The sequence below is a fragment of the Felis catus genome, chromosome A3 (assembly GCF_018350175.1).
Source record: "Felis catus isolate Fca126 chromosome A3, F.catus_Fca126_mat1.0, whole genome shotgun sequence".
In the NCBI taxonomy this organism is placed as follows: domain Eukaryota; kingdom Metazoa; phylum Chordata; class Mammalia; order Carnivora; family Felidae; genus Felis; species Felis catus.
This window is the reverse complement of record NC_058370.1, coordinates 66,505,084-66,523,597: the sequence shown is the minus strand read 5'-3', so window position 1 is coordinate 66,523,597 and position 18,514 is coordinate 66,505,084. Positions and strand designations below refer to the sequence as shown.

The 18,514-nt window shown below is 48.6% G+C and overlaps 1 protein-coding gene across 2 annotated transcripts in view; it reads right to left on the bottom strand.

The window, feature by feature from the left end:
• TTC7A (tetratricopeptide repeat domain 7A) overlaps nucleotides 1-18,483 on the bottom strand; it is a 120,009-nt gene extending 101,526 nt beyond the window's left edge. The window contains exons 1-3 of one of the 2 annotated variants that reach the window (XM_003983963.6): nucleotides 18,058-18,483; nucleotides 8,806-8,969; nucleotides 3,610-3,778 (exon numbers count right to left, since the gene is read on the bottom strand). In XM_003983963.6, the coding sequence (XP_003984012.3) occupies nucleotides 3,610-3,778; nucleotides 8,806-8,969; nucleotides 18,058-18,241 (517 nt within the window). In that variant the 5' untranslated portion in view covers nucleotides 18,242-18,483. Of the gene's footprint in view, nucleotides 1-1,955; nucleotides 2,014-3,609; nucleotides 3,779-8,805; nucleotides 8,970-18,057 lie in introns of those variants that run through there. The other variant, XM_019827149.3, reaches the window with a different exon arrangement.
• Between the last annotated feature and the right edge of the window lie 31 nt (nucleotides 18,484-18,514).

The window sequence follows — 18,514 nt, the reverse complement described above, 5'->3', positions numbered from 1 at the left end:
GATTCTGCAGTAACTGGCAGGACCTTCTCCTTTCTCACGGCTCTGTGCACTGCCTGTACTCTCATCTGTGTGAACCCGTTCTGGAGGTAACTGCAATCTGCTCCCCAGGTGGGGTCCTCTGTCACAGGCAGGATACAAGCTTGAGAGACAACCACCCAGCCATCAATCTAAGCTCCGCTGCTTACAGGTTGCAAGTCTCTGTTTCTTCATCCCTAGAGTAGACATAACAATTACCCACCACCCCCACCTTATAGAGTAGAGGTGAAGATGAATCCCGTTACAGAAGCTGGAGGGTCACGTAACCCCCATGCAATATACACACGTATGCAAGTACTGTTTCTGCATTTCAGCAAGAGAGACCCAAGACCACTGCAAGATGGTGTCTAGAGCCCTCCCTGAGAATCAGAAAGCATTTTCTGGTCTCATCCACATCCCCTTGACTTCGGAGGAAGGCCTAGTCCTTGTGAGTGATGCTTCAGAAGGACACATAACCAGATCGCTCTGCCCTGAAGCAGAAAGTGGGTGAGTTGAGTGTATTTTTATGTCTTTGGGGGCTGGGAGGGGGGTGCAGTGAAGAGACCCCAAGCCTGTTCCTGACTCCTCTAACAAGACCAGGAGCTCCACTGGAGATACCCATACATGCGCCCCCACTGAGCCTCCAGGCCCCGTGACACATGGCCCCATCCTCCTTCCTCCAGACAGGTGTGCCAAGAAAACTCCCTGCCCCACTGGATGGCACCAAGTGGAACCATGAAGCAGAAGCCAGTGCAAAACAGTAAATAAACTGTGGTGTAATGGCCTGGCCAGACAACACTTGGGATTAGGGAAGGCAGGCTCCTGGGGGGGTGGCTACCTGGAGACAGGACCTAAAGCTGTAAGGCTGCCTCGGGTAGAGGATTCTAGTTCAAACAAAGCTGACTACTGTCCTGGGTAAGGACGCTCCACTTCATCAGCCTTGACTTCCTCATCTGTAACATGGGGCAGACTGGCCTAGACTGCTTCTGTCACTGCTCTCAGTCTAGGCTTCTGAGCAGCACTACCATGGGGGAATCTACAAGCTCTGGCTGCCCGGGTTCAAATCCCAGCTCTGCTATTCCCATGAAATCCACGAGTCTCTTCACCTCATCAACTGTAACTCCTCGTCTATAACAAGGGAATGAAGAGAACACCCAATGAGGCCTATTTACTACTGTGTGGATTCAGTGAGGGTGTACCTGGCATGGAGTGAGGGATTAATAACTATTATCATTCTGTGAATTCTGTGGCCTCCTGCCACCACCATCCTTTCTATGGACTGAATGTTTGTGTCTCCCCCCAGCTCATGTTGCACGTAGTCCTAATCCCCAATGTGTTGGTATTTGGAGATGGTGCCCTCAGGAGACAGGGTTAGATGAGGTCATGAGGGTGGGGACCTTGTGATGGGACTGGTGACTTTATAAGAAGAGAAGAGAAAGAGATGGAAGAAAAGCCATGTGAGGGCACAGCAAGAAGGTGGCCATCTTCAAACCAAGCAGAGAGCCCTCCCAGATACCGACCCTGCTAGGACCTCGATCTTGGATTTCCCAGCCTCCAGAACTCTGAGAAATAAATTTCTGCTGTTTGAGCCACACAGTCTAAGGTACTTTGCTATGGGAGCCCAGCAGATTAAGACAACCCCGTGACCAGCCATCCCCATCCCCTTCTCTCTGCACAGGGCGACCCACCAGGTACCCCCAAACCCAGGAAAATCAACATCATGCACACCCTGGAGACCTCATGCATGATCTCAAGCATACACAGGGCCAGGTGAAACTCAGCACGCCAAGCAGCAGGTAGGGCACAGGCATTGCAACAGGACAGGACGGACAAGCAGAGAGGAGACAGGTGCGTGGGAAGCCATGTGCAGTCAGCGAAGGGTGGGGAGCAAGCACAGGCCATGACCAAGCAGCCCACGCCAGTGGCGCTTGGCTCCTTACCTCCCCTGCAGGACCTCTGACCACCAGGACTGTGTTCCCCCAAGAAGCTGGAGGCGTGCTGGAAAGAGTAGAGAGCAGAAGACAGGGAGCAGTAGGTAGAGCCAGGTCTACAGGAAAAAGTGCTGGAAAGGGCCCCCGAGAAAGGGTGTTAGGTTTGGGGAGTCCATGGCAGAGTGGTTTTCAAGAGGCCCAAAAGACCCAAACACTAAATGAAAAACACCCCCAAGACCAGCCTATGCTGGGGCACAGAGAAAGGGACGAGAGAGCCAAGGAAGAAGACCCCCACATACTGGATTAACCTAGAGGGCCACCTGTCCTCCTACATGCTGGTGTTGCATCTGTCCTGGGTGACAATCTCAGCAGACTTCCTGGGAGGTTGTGAATAGTCTCTCTAAAGGGAAAGGGACCCTGGGGTGGACAAATAGCTCTCAAGAAACCCAGGAGCCAGAGTCAAAGGAGGCCATGCTCTGCAAAGATGTCCCCTGGGATCCAAAGGAGACAGAGTGGAGTTTCCAATCCTGGTTCCACCACAAATCTCTGGGCAACTCTGGACGAGGTACATAGCCTCCCTGGGCCTCAGTTTCCCCATATACAAGATGGAGAGAATGTCCCTATCTACAACAGAGAAGAAGGTGACACTCTACCATCTCAAACATCCAATCTCCATATGGCCATAAGCATGTCTAGACTTTTCTCTGGGGGCTGGTTTGTGCTGGAATAAGGAGATGACCAAACATCTAAGATTCCTGACAACCATCTGGGCAGAGCGGGGGGGGGGGGGGGGGGGGGTTCCTGAGACACTGCACTGCCACTGAGGGCCATCCCTCAGGCGCTGTGACCCTAGGGTTCATGGATCCAGGGAAGAAGAAGCCTGAAGCACAAAGTCTGGGCTCAGGCTTTTACTAACATGTAACCCCTTCAGGGTCAGTTCAATGGCACTAAACAGTGCCCCAGGTGAGCCATCATCCACAGCTCCATATCATGGAATTTCTCCATCACTGACCCTGGGTGCCTGGTCCTCACCACAACACCCCTTACTCTGGGAACTGGTTCTGACCTGCCCATCACTGATCTCTGGGCCACTCACAGGTGCCCAACAAATACCCAAGGAGGGACAGGCTGCTCTATACCACAGCGCATCTGATCTGTAGCCAATGTCAGTCCCCAGCACCAGCCTGATGACGGGATGGCATTGTTTTTAAGCCTTTCTCAACATCATGACCCAGCTGATTCCTCTTGGTTATGGTAACCCTGTGAGGGCAGGTATTACAATTCTGTTTCACACATAAGTCAGCTGAGGCCAGGAAAGGTGAAGTGGTAATTTGCCCAAGGGCGTGCAGCTGGGTGGCTAGTGACTGATGGAGCCAAGGCGAGAACCTGAGGCTCCTCATATCTGGCCTGGTGGCTGCCGTCAGTCAGCATGCGCTAGTGTGGCTGGTTGCCGCTGGTGTCCACCTGGCTGGTTAGCGCCCGGGCATGACTAGGGGTCACGTATCTTGAACACTGATCCTGCAGGCCAACTGTCAATATAGCATCTGCTCTCCTACAGCTACCAAATGCTCTTGGCACGGGGGGCCAGGGTATAAGGAGCTGAACATGGTGGAGGGGAGCCATGGCTTGTGCCCTCTAGGGCCCCAGCTGCATCCACACCTACCTTTGATGACAAAGGCCTCTGCCAGCAGCCGCATCTGATACAGTGGCTTGTTCTCCATGGACATGTCATCAATCCCAGCCCGTGCATACATACTGATAGCATCTCGGTATGAGCCCTCCACATAGTGCAGCTTGCCCTGAATCAGCATGGCCTCACACAGGTACTGTGGCTAAAAGGATAAAAAACACATTAGCAGGCTTCTGCCTCAAGGCCTCCCCACCCCATCCCCACCCCCACCAGGTACCCTGGGATGGACCCCCACCCCATCCCACTGAGCCATGACGACTTGCCTAAGACCCTCCTCAGAACTCCCCTCTTCCTCCAGGAAGCCCCCCTAGTCCTCAGTACATGTGACGTCCCTCTTCTCTCCACACCTGCAGTCTGTGGGCTACACTATGGCTCTCACTGAAATCCTTACACGAGTGCCCAATTATTTCATGTGTGTGTGTCCTAATGCCCCCAACCAGACCCCAGGCAGCTTGCAGACTGGGCTCTGTCTTCTGTCTCCTGAAGCCCCAGAGGCTTCGGCCCAAGGTTGGCGCTCAGGAATTCAGGCATTTGTTCTCAACACAAGTAGGGAGTCAAGGACCCAACCAAATTTTGTGGGGCCTAAAGCTCACATAACTGGGGGGTCCTCTTTACATGCATATCTGTACAAATATACAGTGAGGGGAAAGGCCTTGGAAAGAAGCTGTGCAGGTAAGGGGCCAGCCACTGAAGCCCCACCTGCAACAGCAGGACCTCTGTGGTAAGAAGGGTCCTGTCAGCAGTGGGACAGGAAGGCAGGAGGGAGAGCCAAGGCCTGCTGGGCCACCGTCCTCATCTCAAGTGCAGAATCAAGTGCCTGAATTCAAGCCAGTTGGTTTCTTCCTTTTCTTTCTCCAGTACTGCTAATGCCCAAATCTTCAACCCCATACAAGGACTCTTGGGGCCTCCCTCAAGAGGTCTGCTCAGCCCTGCCCCAAAGTCCTGTTCTTGGACATGTGCCCAGCTCCCCTCCAAGATCTCCCGCTTTCCATGGCCATTTGCTCTAGCCCTCGGCCTCCATCTCTGCGCTCAGCTGGCCCCACCACCCCTTTGGGCCAGGCTCTGGACACTGCCCCTACCACCCAGCAGCAGCTCTGTCCATAAAGCTCCTTGGAAATGCAGTGCTGGCTCCTACCTCGGGCCTCTGTGCTACCCCTGCTTCCCTTCAGGGAGATTGGAGTCTGGGGAACCTGTAGCCCCAGGGAAAGCCTCCACCACTCCCCACCACCTACTGCCCTCTCAGAAGCCAGTTAAGAGATACGGAGCACAACAAAGCCAAATTCTTCTTCTGCACTGGTGTTTTGGTCATTATAAACACACATTTTCCCCTTGCCTTTGCTCACACAGCTCCCTATCTGGAACAGTCTCCACCCACTTCCCCCTTGGTCTATCTGGATCTTCTTCCATCCTTTGGGAACTTGCTCCCGACCCACCTCTTCCTAAGAAGCCTCCCTGAGTACCAGAGGGCTCTGTCTGCTGAACTGCTAGAATGCCTCCACCAAGAGGACCCACTCAGCCCCTGTATGCCTGACCTGCTCCGACTATCGGTCAACTCTCCGAGGCTGAATTTTTCAAGTGCATTTGCTAGTCACCCAAACAGGCCACCCATTCCTTATGCTAGGGCCACAAATGACACACTCCCAGAGCCTCGGGACCCATGGTCCCTCCTAGCTGGGCAAAGATACTGCTGTTCCCCATGTTGGTTTCGAGCCACGGGCACATTTTCTCATTGATCAGGCTAATTTAATTTACACCATCGGTGAGGGCGAGATAACAATTAACAACCACCCTCACCTCCCATCACAGCAATGCCAACAGCATCAGAGCAATGCGAGTCCAGAAAAGAGTTTTGAACTTTTCTTTGGAAAGGAGCTAGATAAATACAGGGCATGAGTCATCATTTTTCTTTTAATTTCTATTTATTTATTTATTTATTTATTTATTTATTTATTTATTTATTTATTTAAAGAGAAAGAGTGCGAGGGGGGGAGGGGCAGAGGGAAAGAGAATCTTAAAATAAAATTTTTTTAATGTTTATTTTTGAAAGAGAGAGAGAGAGACAGACTGAGAGCAGGGGAGGGGCAGAGAGAGAGAGAGAGAGGGAGACAGAATCTGAAGCAGGGTCTAGACCCTGAGCTGTCAGCACAGAGCCTGACGTGGGGCTCAAACCCACCAACTGTGAGATCATGACCTGAACTAAAGTCAGATGCTCAACTGACTGAGCCACCCAGGTGCCCCAAAAGAGAGAGAATCTTAAGCAGGCTCCATGCCTGCTCAAGCCCGATGCAGGGCTCGATCCCCCATCTCTGGGATCATGACCTCAGCCGAAATCAAGAGTCAGACACTTAGCTGACTAAGCCACCAGGCACCCCACATACTACTTTTAATATTTCATTTTGCCTAATCAACATCAAGTTCTTGGCTTTGGTGTGGATAATGGTGAATATCTCAGTGTTATTGGTGACTATGGATGTCTTCAGTTAATAGAGCATGGTAAAATTTGTTCTTCCTAAATGTGATTTGGCATACAAACAGTTTTCATAATAATATACATGGATGGCTATTCAGCCAATGCAGAGAATGAAATATTGGCATGGGGAAAGCTCCAGGTAAAAGTTCTTGTCAAATATGGATGCAAGGATTCTGATTAGAACCTATATGTGTGCACATGTGTTTGTTAATGCACAGAGAAAGGCATGTGGGACATAACACCAAATGATGACCAGCGCTTAACTTGGGATGGGAGTGGGGATGGGGCTGGCAAACAAAAACTTTTACTTCAAACTACTTGTTTATTTAATGACTTTTTACCAGTGAGTCCGAGTCATTTTTTACTTTAAAAACAATTTTTAAATATTTAATGGAGTCTGGCAAAGGAAACTATTAAAAGGGGTCTTGATGGGAAAAGCCTGGGACCCACCAATCAAGTGCAGCCTCTTTGATTGGCAGATGAGGAACCGGAGGGCCCAAGAGGTCAGAAGACATGCTCTAGGTCAAACAGTTGGTTTAGTCCAACACAAAACCTCCCAGAGCTACCATAATCCCTGCTCAGGAATCTAAAGACAAGATCGTTAGACTTCCAGGACACTTCCCCCACAGAAAAAGTCCCACACTTCTTGGCCTAGTCTTCCAGTCCCCGCTCACTGGCCCCAAAGTCCCTCTGTAACCTCATTTCTCACCATTCCCTTTTGCTCCTGCTAAGGGACATATTTGAATGAGAATCTAATAAGAGAAACCATTAAATTATACACTGCTTCCTTCTTGGAATGTCCTATCCTATCTCTATATGTCAATACCCTCCCCTCTTCAAGGTCTAGACCCTCCCACCCCCCACGAAGAGTCCAATTCTAATGCCACCATCACCCCGGGCTGACTCCCCACCTCACCCCAGGGAGTATCCCCCTTGAACTTGCCTCCTCATGTACACTAGTCATGTAGCATGTGTCACAGTCCATCTAGGACAATTTGCCAATAAGACTTATTTTCCTGGGGGCACCTGGGGAGCTCAGTTGGTTAAGGGTCTGACTTTGGCTTAGGTCATGATCTCACAGTTTGTGAGCTCGAGGCCCGCCTAGGGCTCTCTGCTGTCAGCGCATAGTCTGCTTCAGATACTCTGATCCCTTCTCTCTCTCTGCCTCTTCCCCCCTCACTCTCTCTCTCGAAAATAAATAAACATAAAAAAAAAAAAAGACTTATTTTCCCAGTAAACCTGCAACCTCCCTGAGGGCAGGGTCCATGTTGAATCAGTACATCTTTATTGCCCTCATAGTATAATGCCTTGCATAGAGTCAGTTACCATAAAATGTTTAAGTCAGAAAGTATATTACTTTGGAATATCTCTTGAAAAATCACATCCTCTTTGGGTCTCTAATGACATACCCATACTTCTATTATAGCTCAGGATACACTGTAATCTAGAATGGTCTCAAACTTTAATGCACACATGAATCACCAGGAGAGCTTGTTGAAACAAAGATTCTGTTCCAGATTTTGCACTCCCCAGATAATGCCCATACTGCAGGTGGGTGGACCATGCTTTAAGCAGCAAAGGTCTGGAGAGAGCTGACTATACTTCCCTCTATACCTCCCCTCAGTGCCTTTTATATAGTAGGTATTCAATCAATAAATGCATAGACTTAAACTGGCTTGCCTTGTTACTGAGTTCTTCTGTCGCTAGCCAACTTCGCATGTTTGCCTGTTTCCAACTAGATCATGGGCTCACTGAGGTCCTATTTCCTTGAGATTCCTAAGGAGTCCAAAGGACTAGGCACATACTAGGTCAAGCAAGTGCTGTCTAATAGAAATATAACTTAAGCCACATGTATAATTTGAATTTTTCAAGTAAAATTTTCCAGTCACATTAAAAATGTAAAAATAGGTGATATTAATTTTATTAAAAAATTTTTTTTTAATGTTAATTTAGTTTTGAGAGACAGAGATAGAGTGTGAGTGGGGGAGGGGCAGAGAGAGGGAGACACAGAATCTGAAGCAGGCCCCAGGCTCCGAGCTGTTAGCTGTTAGCACAGAACCCGACATGGGGCTCGAACTCACATATTGTGAGATCATGACCTGAGCTGAAGTTGGACACCTAACCGACTAAGCCACCCAGGCACCGGGTGACATTAATTTTAACAATATATTTTATTTAACCCAATTTATCCAAAATATTATCATCTGAACATGTAAACCATATAAAGAATTAATGATCTTTTACATTCTTCATTTTGTGCTAAGTCTTCAAATTCCAGTATATGTTTTACACTTGGATAGCACAGCTCAGTTTGGACTCAGCTTTATTTTGAGAGACATAGAAAGAGAGTGTGAGCAGGGAGGGCCAGAGAGAGAAGGAGACACAAAATCTAAAGCAGGCTGGAGGCTCCAAGCTGTCAGCACAGAGCCCAGTGCGAGGCTCAAATCCACGAACTTTGAGATCATGACTTGAGCCAAAGTTGGACACTCAACTGACTGAGCCACCCAGGCATCTCTGGACTAGCTCCATGTCAAGTGCTCAAGAACCACATGTGGCTAGTGGCTATTGTACTGAACACTACAAAGCCAACCTTTAAGGGAGACTTGCTGCTCAGGTGACCTAGGGAGAGGGCTTGATGGCAGATAGGAGGCAGGAGATAGAGGAGAGGAAGCCCCGGGCACAGGGGGTTGACCACTTACAGACAGCCTCCCGTGGTTAAGGATACTACTCAGGTAGTTTCTGGCTTCATTCATCTTTGGCTCATTCTTCTCTGGCAAAGGGATGGAGTCTTTTATCTTTGTGTGGTTCTCCTTCAAACACTGCTCCAGGAGGGCCTCAGCCAGGAGCAGCTTCCCAAAGTCATCTGAAAAACAGAGCAGTGATCCCCTGAAACTGGAACCTGTCCCTGTACCCACCCAGCCACCCTTAACCCAGCACATGAATGGCCCAGGTCTGAGAAAAGAAATAAAGACACAGTTTTCATAAAGTTAAACAGCCTTTAAAGAAAAAACACAGGCATTCTATCATAGGCACAGTACAAATTGCCCCTTTGGGTTTGTTTTCTGTAGTTTAGTGGTTGGGGAGGCAAAGTTCCCAAGATTTGGGACAAATTCCCAGAATTTCAGAATTTAAGATGAGGGACAAAGTCACATCCATGTCCCATTGTAGGTAATCAGTTCTTAAACCAAGAAGGAATTACCCCCAAATAACAAGAGGAAAAATATATGATGTGGCTTAATGCATTTTCATGAGCTCCTATTTCCAGGTAACCAGAAAACCATGGTTTTCTCCATTTTTAAGGTATTTTAACATAACCAGGGCTAACTTAGCAACAAAAGCAAAGAGGTACAGCAGAAAGCAGATGTACTGGTATAGCAGGGCAAATCCATGGACGTGTTTAGCCCTGGCACTTTCTGGAGTTCTCTCACATATGTTAACCTATCCCTAGACCTCACCACCTGGCAGGGGAATTCATACTGTTTGGTTAAATTTTCCATCTCCCCATAAAGTACTGAAAACTCCAGGCTTGTGACCGTCTTGCTACCACAGAGAGGTGACCCAGGGAATGGGTGGGATCCCAGTGCTCACTGTGCAGGCCTAGAGGTTGAGTGTGGTTTCATGATAGCCTCAGGGGCTGTGCTCAGTGTGGCTGATTCACTGCCCCTCTCCTGCAACCAGGGTAAGGACCAGGCCCACCACTCAACACAGGCACCCAATAAATAGCTGCTGAGTGAACTGGATCCTCTCCACTACTGGATGAGGAAGCCATGAGGCTCAGAGAGTTATGTGCCAACCCAAAATGCCTCCAGGAAGGTCTGCTTGGTCCTGAGACTTCACAGAGCTTTCTACCGCCAGGATGGCATTTTTAGACCCACTCAGGAATGCCACTCACTCCTTACTCTCAGGACCACTGCAGTTTGCTTACAACTCAAAGCCACAGACCCAAAATTGCTGGCCTCTGAAGAGCTTCCCCCCACAAAAGGAGATTTCCCTCAGAGAACACCCTGAAAGCCCAGATCCCAGGGCACAGTCCCACAAGGGTTTTCCTCTGAGGATGCCAGAGCCTATTAGTGATCCTTTGCTATCCACCTCATGATTTCAAAAATTAACATTTAGAGGAACTGGTCAAAAAAGTACCTAGTTCAAACTCTGATCCATCACTGATGGAGCAGAAGTTGGTGGGACCTCAATTTGATGACATAGATCAAAATTATTTTTGTGCAACCCACTGATTCCACAATCCCACACCTACAGAGGTCTTGGCACGTGTGTAAAATGACCTATAAGGTGATTCCTGCCGTGTTATTTATAATAGCAGAAAATTAGAGACAACTTTTATGTCCGCCAACATGAGGCTGGTTAAATAAAGCATGGTACTTCCATAAAAGGGGACACCACACTGCCATGAAAAGGAGCAAGGAAGCTCGTCTGTGCTGTGAAAGAATGAACTCCATGATAAATCAGTAAGATAGTGGAGTGCGCACAGTGGACAGAAACACGTGTTCATGTATGAAAACATGTGACAGGATACATATCTGATGGCCTTTCTCACTTATAGGGAAGGTGGCAGAGATGGAGGGAGGCTTTTCATTCTTTACTTTTTGGTCCCTTTGGAAGGCTGAGCCATGTGAATATATTATCTAGTCAAAAATAAAATTTAAATCGTCAGAGAAAGATAAATATCATATGATTTCAGTCATATGTGGAATTTAAGAAACAACAGATGAACATAGGGGAAGGGAAGGAAAAGTAAGATGAAAACAGGCAAACCATAAGAGCCTCTTAAATACAGAGAACAAACTGAGTGTTGCTGGAGGGGAAGGGAAGGGGAAGGGAAGGGGAGGTCGGTTAAATGGGTATGGGCAATAAGGAGGGCACTTGTTGGGATGAGCACTGGGTGTTAAATGTAAGTGATAAATCACTAAATTCTACTCCTGAAACCATTATTACACTATATGCTAATAACTTGGATTGAAATAAAATTTTTAAAAAATTAAAAAGAAGACTAAATGTATCAATATTGATTCATTAACTGTGACAAATCTACCATACTAACTTATAATAATAAGGAAAAGGGGTCTGGGTTATTAGGAATTTTCTATACGATTTTCACAATTTTTCTATAAATCCAAAACTCTTTTAAAATTCAAACAGTTTTCTTAAAAATTCAATTCAATTCAATTCAATTCAAATAAAATTTAAATCAACTCAATGGGGTGCCTGGGTGGCTCAGTCAGTTGAGCGTCTAGCTTTGGCTCAGGTCATGATCTCATGGTTCATGGGTTCGAGCCCTGCATCTGGTTCTGTGCTGACAGCTCAGAGCCTGGAGCCTGCTTTGGATTCTTTGTCTCCCTCTCTCTCTGCCCCTCCCCCCCCCCCCCCCCCCCCCCCCCCGCTTGTGCTCTGTCTCTCCCTGTCTCTCAAAAAAAACAAAAACAAAAACAAAAACAAAAAAAAACCACGTTAAAATTTAAATGAATTCAAGAATGAAAGGCAATCTTCTTCAGATTCCCAATGCCAGCTAGGAGGAGGGGCAGGCTATGGAGTGGTGGATGCCTGAACTATGGGCCACCGGGCAAGTTGCTCCCCCCCCTCCAACCTGTTTTGCACCTGTTAAACCAGAGGTAGGTTTAGGAACCTGCTCCTTCTGAAGGAACTGAGTCCCTCCTGGGCTGGTCCCCAGCTCTCTGCAGTCCAGGGTGCACATGCAGCTTCCCATGGTACTCATTGGCTCTGTTGTTCCTCTCCTGCCCAGAGATACCAGCTTCCTTCCCAGCAACTCTTAATCCGGAAATACTCCCCAGGGCACAACACCTCCCCTCGAAGTAATGGCAGTGTCCTCTGGACACTTTGCTACTCAAAGTGAGGTCCGGGGCTGGGTGGATCTGTGTTTGTCACTCAGTCCTGCAGAGATGAGTTCAGTTTAGAGTACACATTCAGAAACGTTGACAATAATGTGACAAAATAATTTTGAATCTGTTGAAGTGAAAAATGGGAGGTAGCAGTTTGAGTATCTTATGAAAGAATCAGAGCACAACAAAATGGGAATGAAAAAACAAAACAAAACCCAAAACATGAGAGTAATCCTTCACCGCGGATTGCTTGAGAAGCACTGCTCTGAAGCACTTCTCACTGCTTGAGAAGCACTGTTGAGGGCCAAGTATTTTATTATACAGTAGCATTTAATCTGCACAGCTCTAAAAGGTAGATACTACTCCCATTTTATAGATGATAATAAAGATACGCAATATTGCCATGGTCCCAGCCCACAATAATAATACAACATAACATTACACAACGCAGCCACAGAACAGCCTGTCTCTCCTGCACCCCCGGTACAGCACAGCTTCTGGTAGTTTAGAAATAAGAACAGTCTAAGAGCTATAAAAAGTAGGTTCAAAGGTAATAGGAATTCTTAGTAGGAATTCCAATAGCAATTCCAAGGGCAGGGATAAGGACTGTTCTCATCCTCATATACCTATGAGTTTTCGACTGTTCTTCTTTTTTTTTTTTTTAATTAAAAAAAAACTATTCATTTATTTTTGAGAGAGAGAGGAGGGGCAGAGAAAGGGGGACAGAGGATCTGAAGCAGGCTCCGGGCTCTGAGCTGAGAGCAGTGAGCCCGACGCGGGGCTCAAACTCACAAACCAGGAGATCATGGCTTGAGCCGAAGTTGGACACTCAACCGACTAAGCCACCCATGTGTCCCCAGACTGTTCTGTAAACTAACACTTAAGGTCCTTCTCCAACCTTTTTGCTCCACTTCATCCCCACCCAAGGTCTATGCTTTCTTTAGTAGACACAGTAGGGGTTGGGAACCGAACTTTCTTCTCTTGCTTGCCCACATCTCTTCCCTCTCTACTCTGCCTTCCTTCCCCTTCTCCTGTCCATCCCATCATTCCCAACTGGCCAATCTATGGGACTGAAAGATATTTTAGAATTAAAAGTTCTAGATTTTCAGTTGTTAAATAAGAATACAAATGGATTAGAGGCTTTCCTGTCCTTCCTTCTCCGGAGGTACAACATGCCTTTTTATCATCTTCTTGTCTGAAACCCACTCCCTATCATGATTTGGGTCAAGTATTTCAGCTTCTGCCCTCCCAGAGGCATTAGGAACACCTTCCTGACAGTGACACAGATTCTGGCAGCCCAGCCCAGCACAGCCCCCTGCCCTGGGCACAGGCCCAGAGGAGGCCCCCACTTAACGGCCCCTCAGATTCCCCAGCAACCTGGTTTTGAAGCCTCTGGCAGCTAGCGTCCCATCTACTCCCACCCTTCTCCAGGCCTCTTTCAGGGCACTAGGCGACAGGGACCCACTTCAAAGATACCTGCCCCTTCCCCTAGAAACCACATTTGCAGGGCGGTGCCTCTTCTCCACAGCCTGCCAGTCTGTAGACAGGAAACCTGGGTCCAGCCAGGCGGGCCCTTGCCCACTAAGGCAAATGGGGACACAGTGGTCTCTGCAGCTGTTCACACAGGACCGCAGAGGGCTGGGAACTTCTAACCACAGCGAGATGAGGAAGAGGCCAAAACTAGTGAGAGGCCACCTGCCTCAAACACACCTCCTCTAACTCCAACTGAAGAAATTCTCAGAACAATTTCCAGTTCAGGAGAAAAAAAAAAAAAGATGGGGGTGACTACAGATTATGAGACTCTAGATGGATGGATAGATAGAGGGGCAGTCATGATAAAGTAAGTACAGCTTAAGAATATTAGAATCTAGGTGGTGGGTATACAGGTGTTCACCGAAAAGTTCTTTTAATTGTGCTGTACGTTTGAAAGTTTCATAATAAAATACTAAGGGGAAAAAAGAGACACTCAGGCTGTTAAACAAATACAATGTGTAGCTTTATTTGGATCCTGATTCTAGCAAATGAACTGTAAAACTAAACCATGAGATTGGGGGGGGGGGGGTTGTGATAATGGCATGGTGGTTTTGCCTTTTCAAAAGAGCTTTTATTTGGCAAAAAAGAAAGGAATATACAATTGATTACATTAAAATAGAAAGCTGCAAAAAAAACAACCAAAAAAAATGAAATTTCAACTTATTATCTAAACCATCATCCAACCTCACACCAAATCACCCTGTCAATGACATTCTAAGAGACTTACTGAAATCCTAATTTGTCTTTAGAATTCCTTTTGTGTAGCAGACCTCTAATCTTAATCAGGAAAAATTATTTTTTTTTTTAGGATCCCACACTGGCTCCTGACAGTCACCACTTCTTCTTCTTCCTTTTTTTAAATTAAATTTTTAAAATGTTTACCTATTTTTGAGAGAGAGACAGAGCATGAGCTGGGGGCAGAGAAAGAGGGAGACAGAATCCGAAGTAGGCTTCAGGCTCTGAACTGTCAGCACAGAGCCCCCACGCAGGGCTCGAACTTGTGAACCCCAAGATCATGGCCTGAGCTGAAGTCAGATGCTCAACCAACTGAGCCACTCAGGCAGCCCTCCACTTCTTTATGTATGTGCTTATACACCACCGTAAATAAATCTCTTCGCAATTAAAAGAAACAAGAGTTCTTAATAAGTACCTAGTACGATATTCAATGTGGGGAAGAAATAGGTTGGGGTGTAGCTCAAACAAGACAGTTCATGAGTTCATAATCACTGACGCTGGTTAATGGATACATGGGATCCATTCTTTAGCTTTTTTGATGTTTTGGAATTTTTTCATAATATTCTTTTCCTTTTCTTTAATCACTTGGATGGGTTCTTTGTTTTTACATGAACAAACTCCACCACAGCCAGCCACACTCTGGGGTTCCCCTGCTCCATCCTGACCAAATCTAAACCGGATGTGAGTTTGAAAGAAAATGTACAAACAGTGGCAACCACCTTCCCCCTGGGTGGGTGGTGGGGAGCAGCCTCCCCTGATAGGAGAGGGTAGGGCCCCCTCTGCCTGAGATTCTCCTCATCCTTCACTCCCACCAGACTCCAAAGAGGCCCCCACAGCCAGTCCCCCTCTCCTGCCCCCTGGACTGAAGTAGATGCTTTGGGAGCAGTTTTTAGTTTCTGTAGGAAACCTCGCAGAGACAGCAGGGCTCAGGGCCTCAGTCTTTAAAATGGGGTTCAACTGGGGTCTGGCTTCCCCCTCAATACATTCCCTCCCTCTCCCAAAATTTGTAACTGTTGAAGCTTCTGGTCACTGACTATACAAGTGTAACAGGCCAAGTGGGACATTAAGAATCTCTCTCCTGGGTTGGAGGGGGTCAGTGCCTATACCACTCCAAAAAAACAGGCCCTCAGTCCCTTGAATGATGAAGAAACCCTGCAGAGAGAGAACCAAAATAGCAGACAATCCAAAAAATGCTCTACACTTGGGTTTTAGGACTCATTTGTTTTCCCAGTGTGCATCTGTGTGTGTGCCAGCCTGTGTGTTAGGCCAGTGTATCCAGATCTAACAGGGGGATAGAAATCACTCACAGAACCAAACCCAAAAATTGGCAGGAGAGACCCCAATGCCTCGCTCAGACTCCCTCCTTTTGTGACAGGTAGTCCCCATGGTGAAGCCAAGCCACGCCCCTTGTGCCCTGCCCCCACCTTCACTAGTAGTAGACTTGATGGCAGGAATGTAGACTTTCATACAGGCTCTGCCACATAAACATTATGTGACCTCGCTGGGCCTTGGTGTCCCTATTTGTATAATGGAGACAATAACTCGTGCTCTGCCCATAGGGTTGTTTATAAGGATTTTTAAAAAAATAGGGAAAGCACTTTATAACCATACTATACCATTTATAAATTATGCCATACCAGTGTTTCCCAATAATGCCTCATAGAATATGGTCAAGGCAAGTTTGAGAAATATGCTATTTATAATCCAGCCTTGTCTTATACATCATGGACAGGTGAGCATATTAAAGGCTCTGAAAAGTCCTGCAGTGAAAAAAAAAAATCTGTTTAACAATATTGAATCTATTAGGTCCAATTTCTTTACTTTTTGTGCTCCCTAAACTTGTTCCTCTTGGAATACCAATTAATTAATTATATAACCTCCTTGAGACCTCCGAAGAGCAGTTTAAGAAACTGAACTCAAGGGGCACCTGGGTGGTTCAGTCTGTGAAGCGTCAGACTTCGGCTCAGGTCATGATCTCACGGTTCGTGGGTTCAAGCCTCACGTTAGGCTCTGTGCTAACAGCTCAGAGCCTGGAGCCTGCTTCGGGTTCTCCGTCTCCCTCACTGTTGTCTGTCCCTCCCCCACTTGGGCTCTGTCTCTCTGCCTCTCAAAAATGAATAAATGTTCAAAAAATTTTTTTAAATAACTGGACTCGAGGACGTCGGGTTCCTGTCTTGGCCCAGCATGTTTCTCTGTGGGGCCAATCTTACTCAGATTCCCATAACTCACCCAGGCCCCAATGCCCTCCATGTGGGTCCACTTCCACTCCCACCCTTGGAAGCCCTACCCCACCACATCACTCCATGCAGGGGACAGAAGAAAACCTTCAATTTCTCTATTTTGGCCTGGAAGACCAGGGCCCACCAACTTCTCCCATACATGCACCTATTGCTCTGGTCACTCCCCTCAACCCCTGTGCCCAGATCTATCTCAAAGCCTCAACCCGACTGTCTGTCCATGTCCCCTGGCCCCCTCAGTGGCCTTCTATCCTTCCTCCTCGATGGGCAAACACACTCTGCCCTTCCCAATACCAGTCGGAGGCCAGCACACATTCTGCGGCTCCCCCAAAACTCCTTTTCCTCTGAGCTCTGCCATTCACTGCACGATCGCCCTCTGGTCACTTCTCTGCCTCCTCATCCATTTTGGCAACTCCTGAGGCTGGAGGAGTTGTGCTGCATTTCATTTAGAGGTAACAGTGCAAGAGGTTAAAAGGATATACTCAGAAGCCTGAGTTCAAACCCTGGCTCTACCACTTATTGATTGGATGATCAAATTATTTAACCTTTTGGGGCCTGCTTCCATATCTGCAAGCAGAGCAAACAAAAGTGCAGGCTTCATGGGGTTGTTGGGAGGAATTAATGAGTTGACTGAAGTGCTTGGGGGCAGTGTCTGGCACACAGTGAATGCTGGGTAGTGTTAGCTGCTATTATTATTATTATTATTATCATCATCATCATCATTACCATCACCATCACCATCATCATCACCACCACCACCACTCTGTCTCCCCCACAGAACCTTCCACAGGCTGGGCAGTCTTTAAAACCTCTTCATAACTGCATTCATTGACTCCCTACCTCCTTCCACAAGGCTCTAAAGTGGTTGCTCACAGAGAGGGCTCGGGGAGGGCTCTCCAGGATCAGCTGAGGGCACCAGGAACATGATTTGAAGCCAGAGACCGGGGCGGGGTGTTCCGTTCCCCTCCCCTCCCCGCGACTGCCACATCAGGGTGCTTTCCCGCCCCAGCACAAGAGTCCAGCCCAGTCAAACCAGCCCTACTGCCAAAGCCAGGGCTAGATGAGTCCCGAGTCCGACCACAGATGAGGAAACTGAGGTTTACCGGGCCGCTTTCCTGCTTCACCACCGCACGCCGGAGCTCGCCAACCCCCCAACCTTGTCTGCTGTGGACAGAGCTCAGTTGTCAACTAGGCTCGGGAGAAAGAAGGGGAGGGCGGGGAGAGACACACAGCCTTCACCTGATGGAGTTTAGGGACCGGGTGCAGGGTGAAGGGGCGGTGCAAGAGTCCAGATCTTGCCCGGAGCTGATCTGTGCCGATACTACCATTTCACAGTAGACGGAGTTACCCACATGATCCCAAAGGACAGAGAGCAAGAGCAGTCTCTCTTTCTCCCCCAAACCTGCTTGTGGTTTTTCTCCTGGGGCAAAAGAACCTTGCTAATCACCCTGGTTGCTCCTAACACCAACACTACAGGAAGGGTAATACCGAAGACGGCCGTCGGCGGCCGGGAGGCAGTCGGGGCCCGCTTCCTGGAGGAGGCGGTGCATTTCGCGCGCTGGGTACTCTAGAGCCAGCCCCTTCCCTCACTCACCGGCGTCCAGAGAGGTGAACGCAGCGCTCGGGCTGGTTCGTCGGTTGCCTCCGCCGCCGGGCACGACCAGCGTCTGCAGCTGCCGGACCAGCTCGGGCATGCGGTCCCAGTGGCCCTCCGCGCGGCAGCGCTCCAGCTCGCTCTCCATCTTCAGGTGGGAGCCGTGCGCGCCCTTCGCAGCCATCTTCGCGCGGGCGCTGTCATGGGAGGTGCGGCCGAGAAGTGGAGACCCGGCCGGGGGCGGCGTCCCGGCTGGGGCGCACACGCTGGCGGGGGCGGCGGGGGCGCAGGCGGCGGCCAGGTCCCGGGCGGCAGCAGGGGCCCGGGCGGCGGCGGCCGGGCGGCAGCAGCAGCACCCAGAGCACCGCCCGGCGCCTCCGGACTGGGGCTCCGGCTGCGCGGCCCCGACTCGTCCAGGAGCAACCTCCGCCTCCGCTGCAGCAGCTCCTGGCGGTGC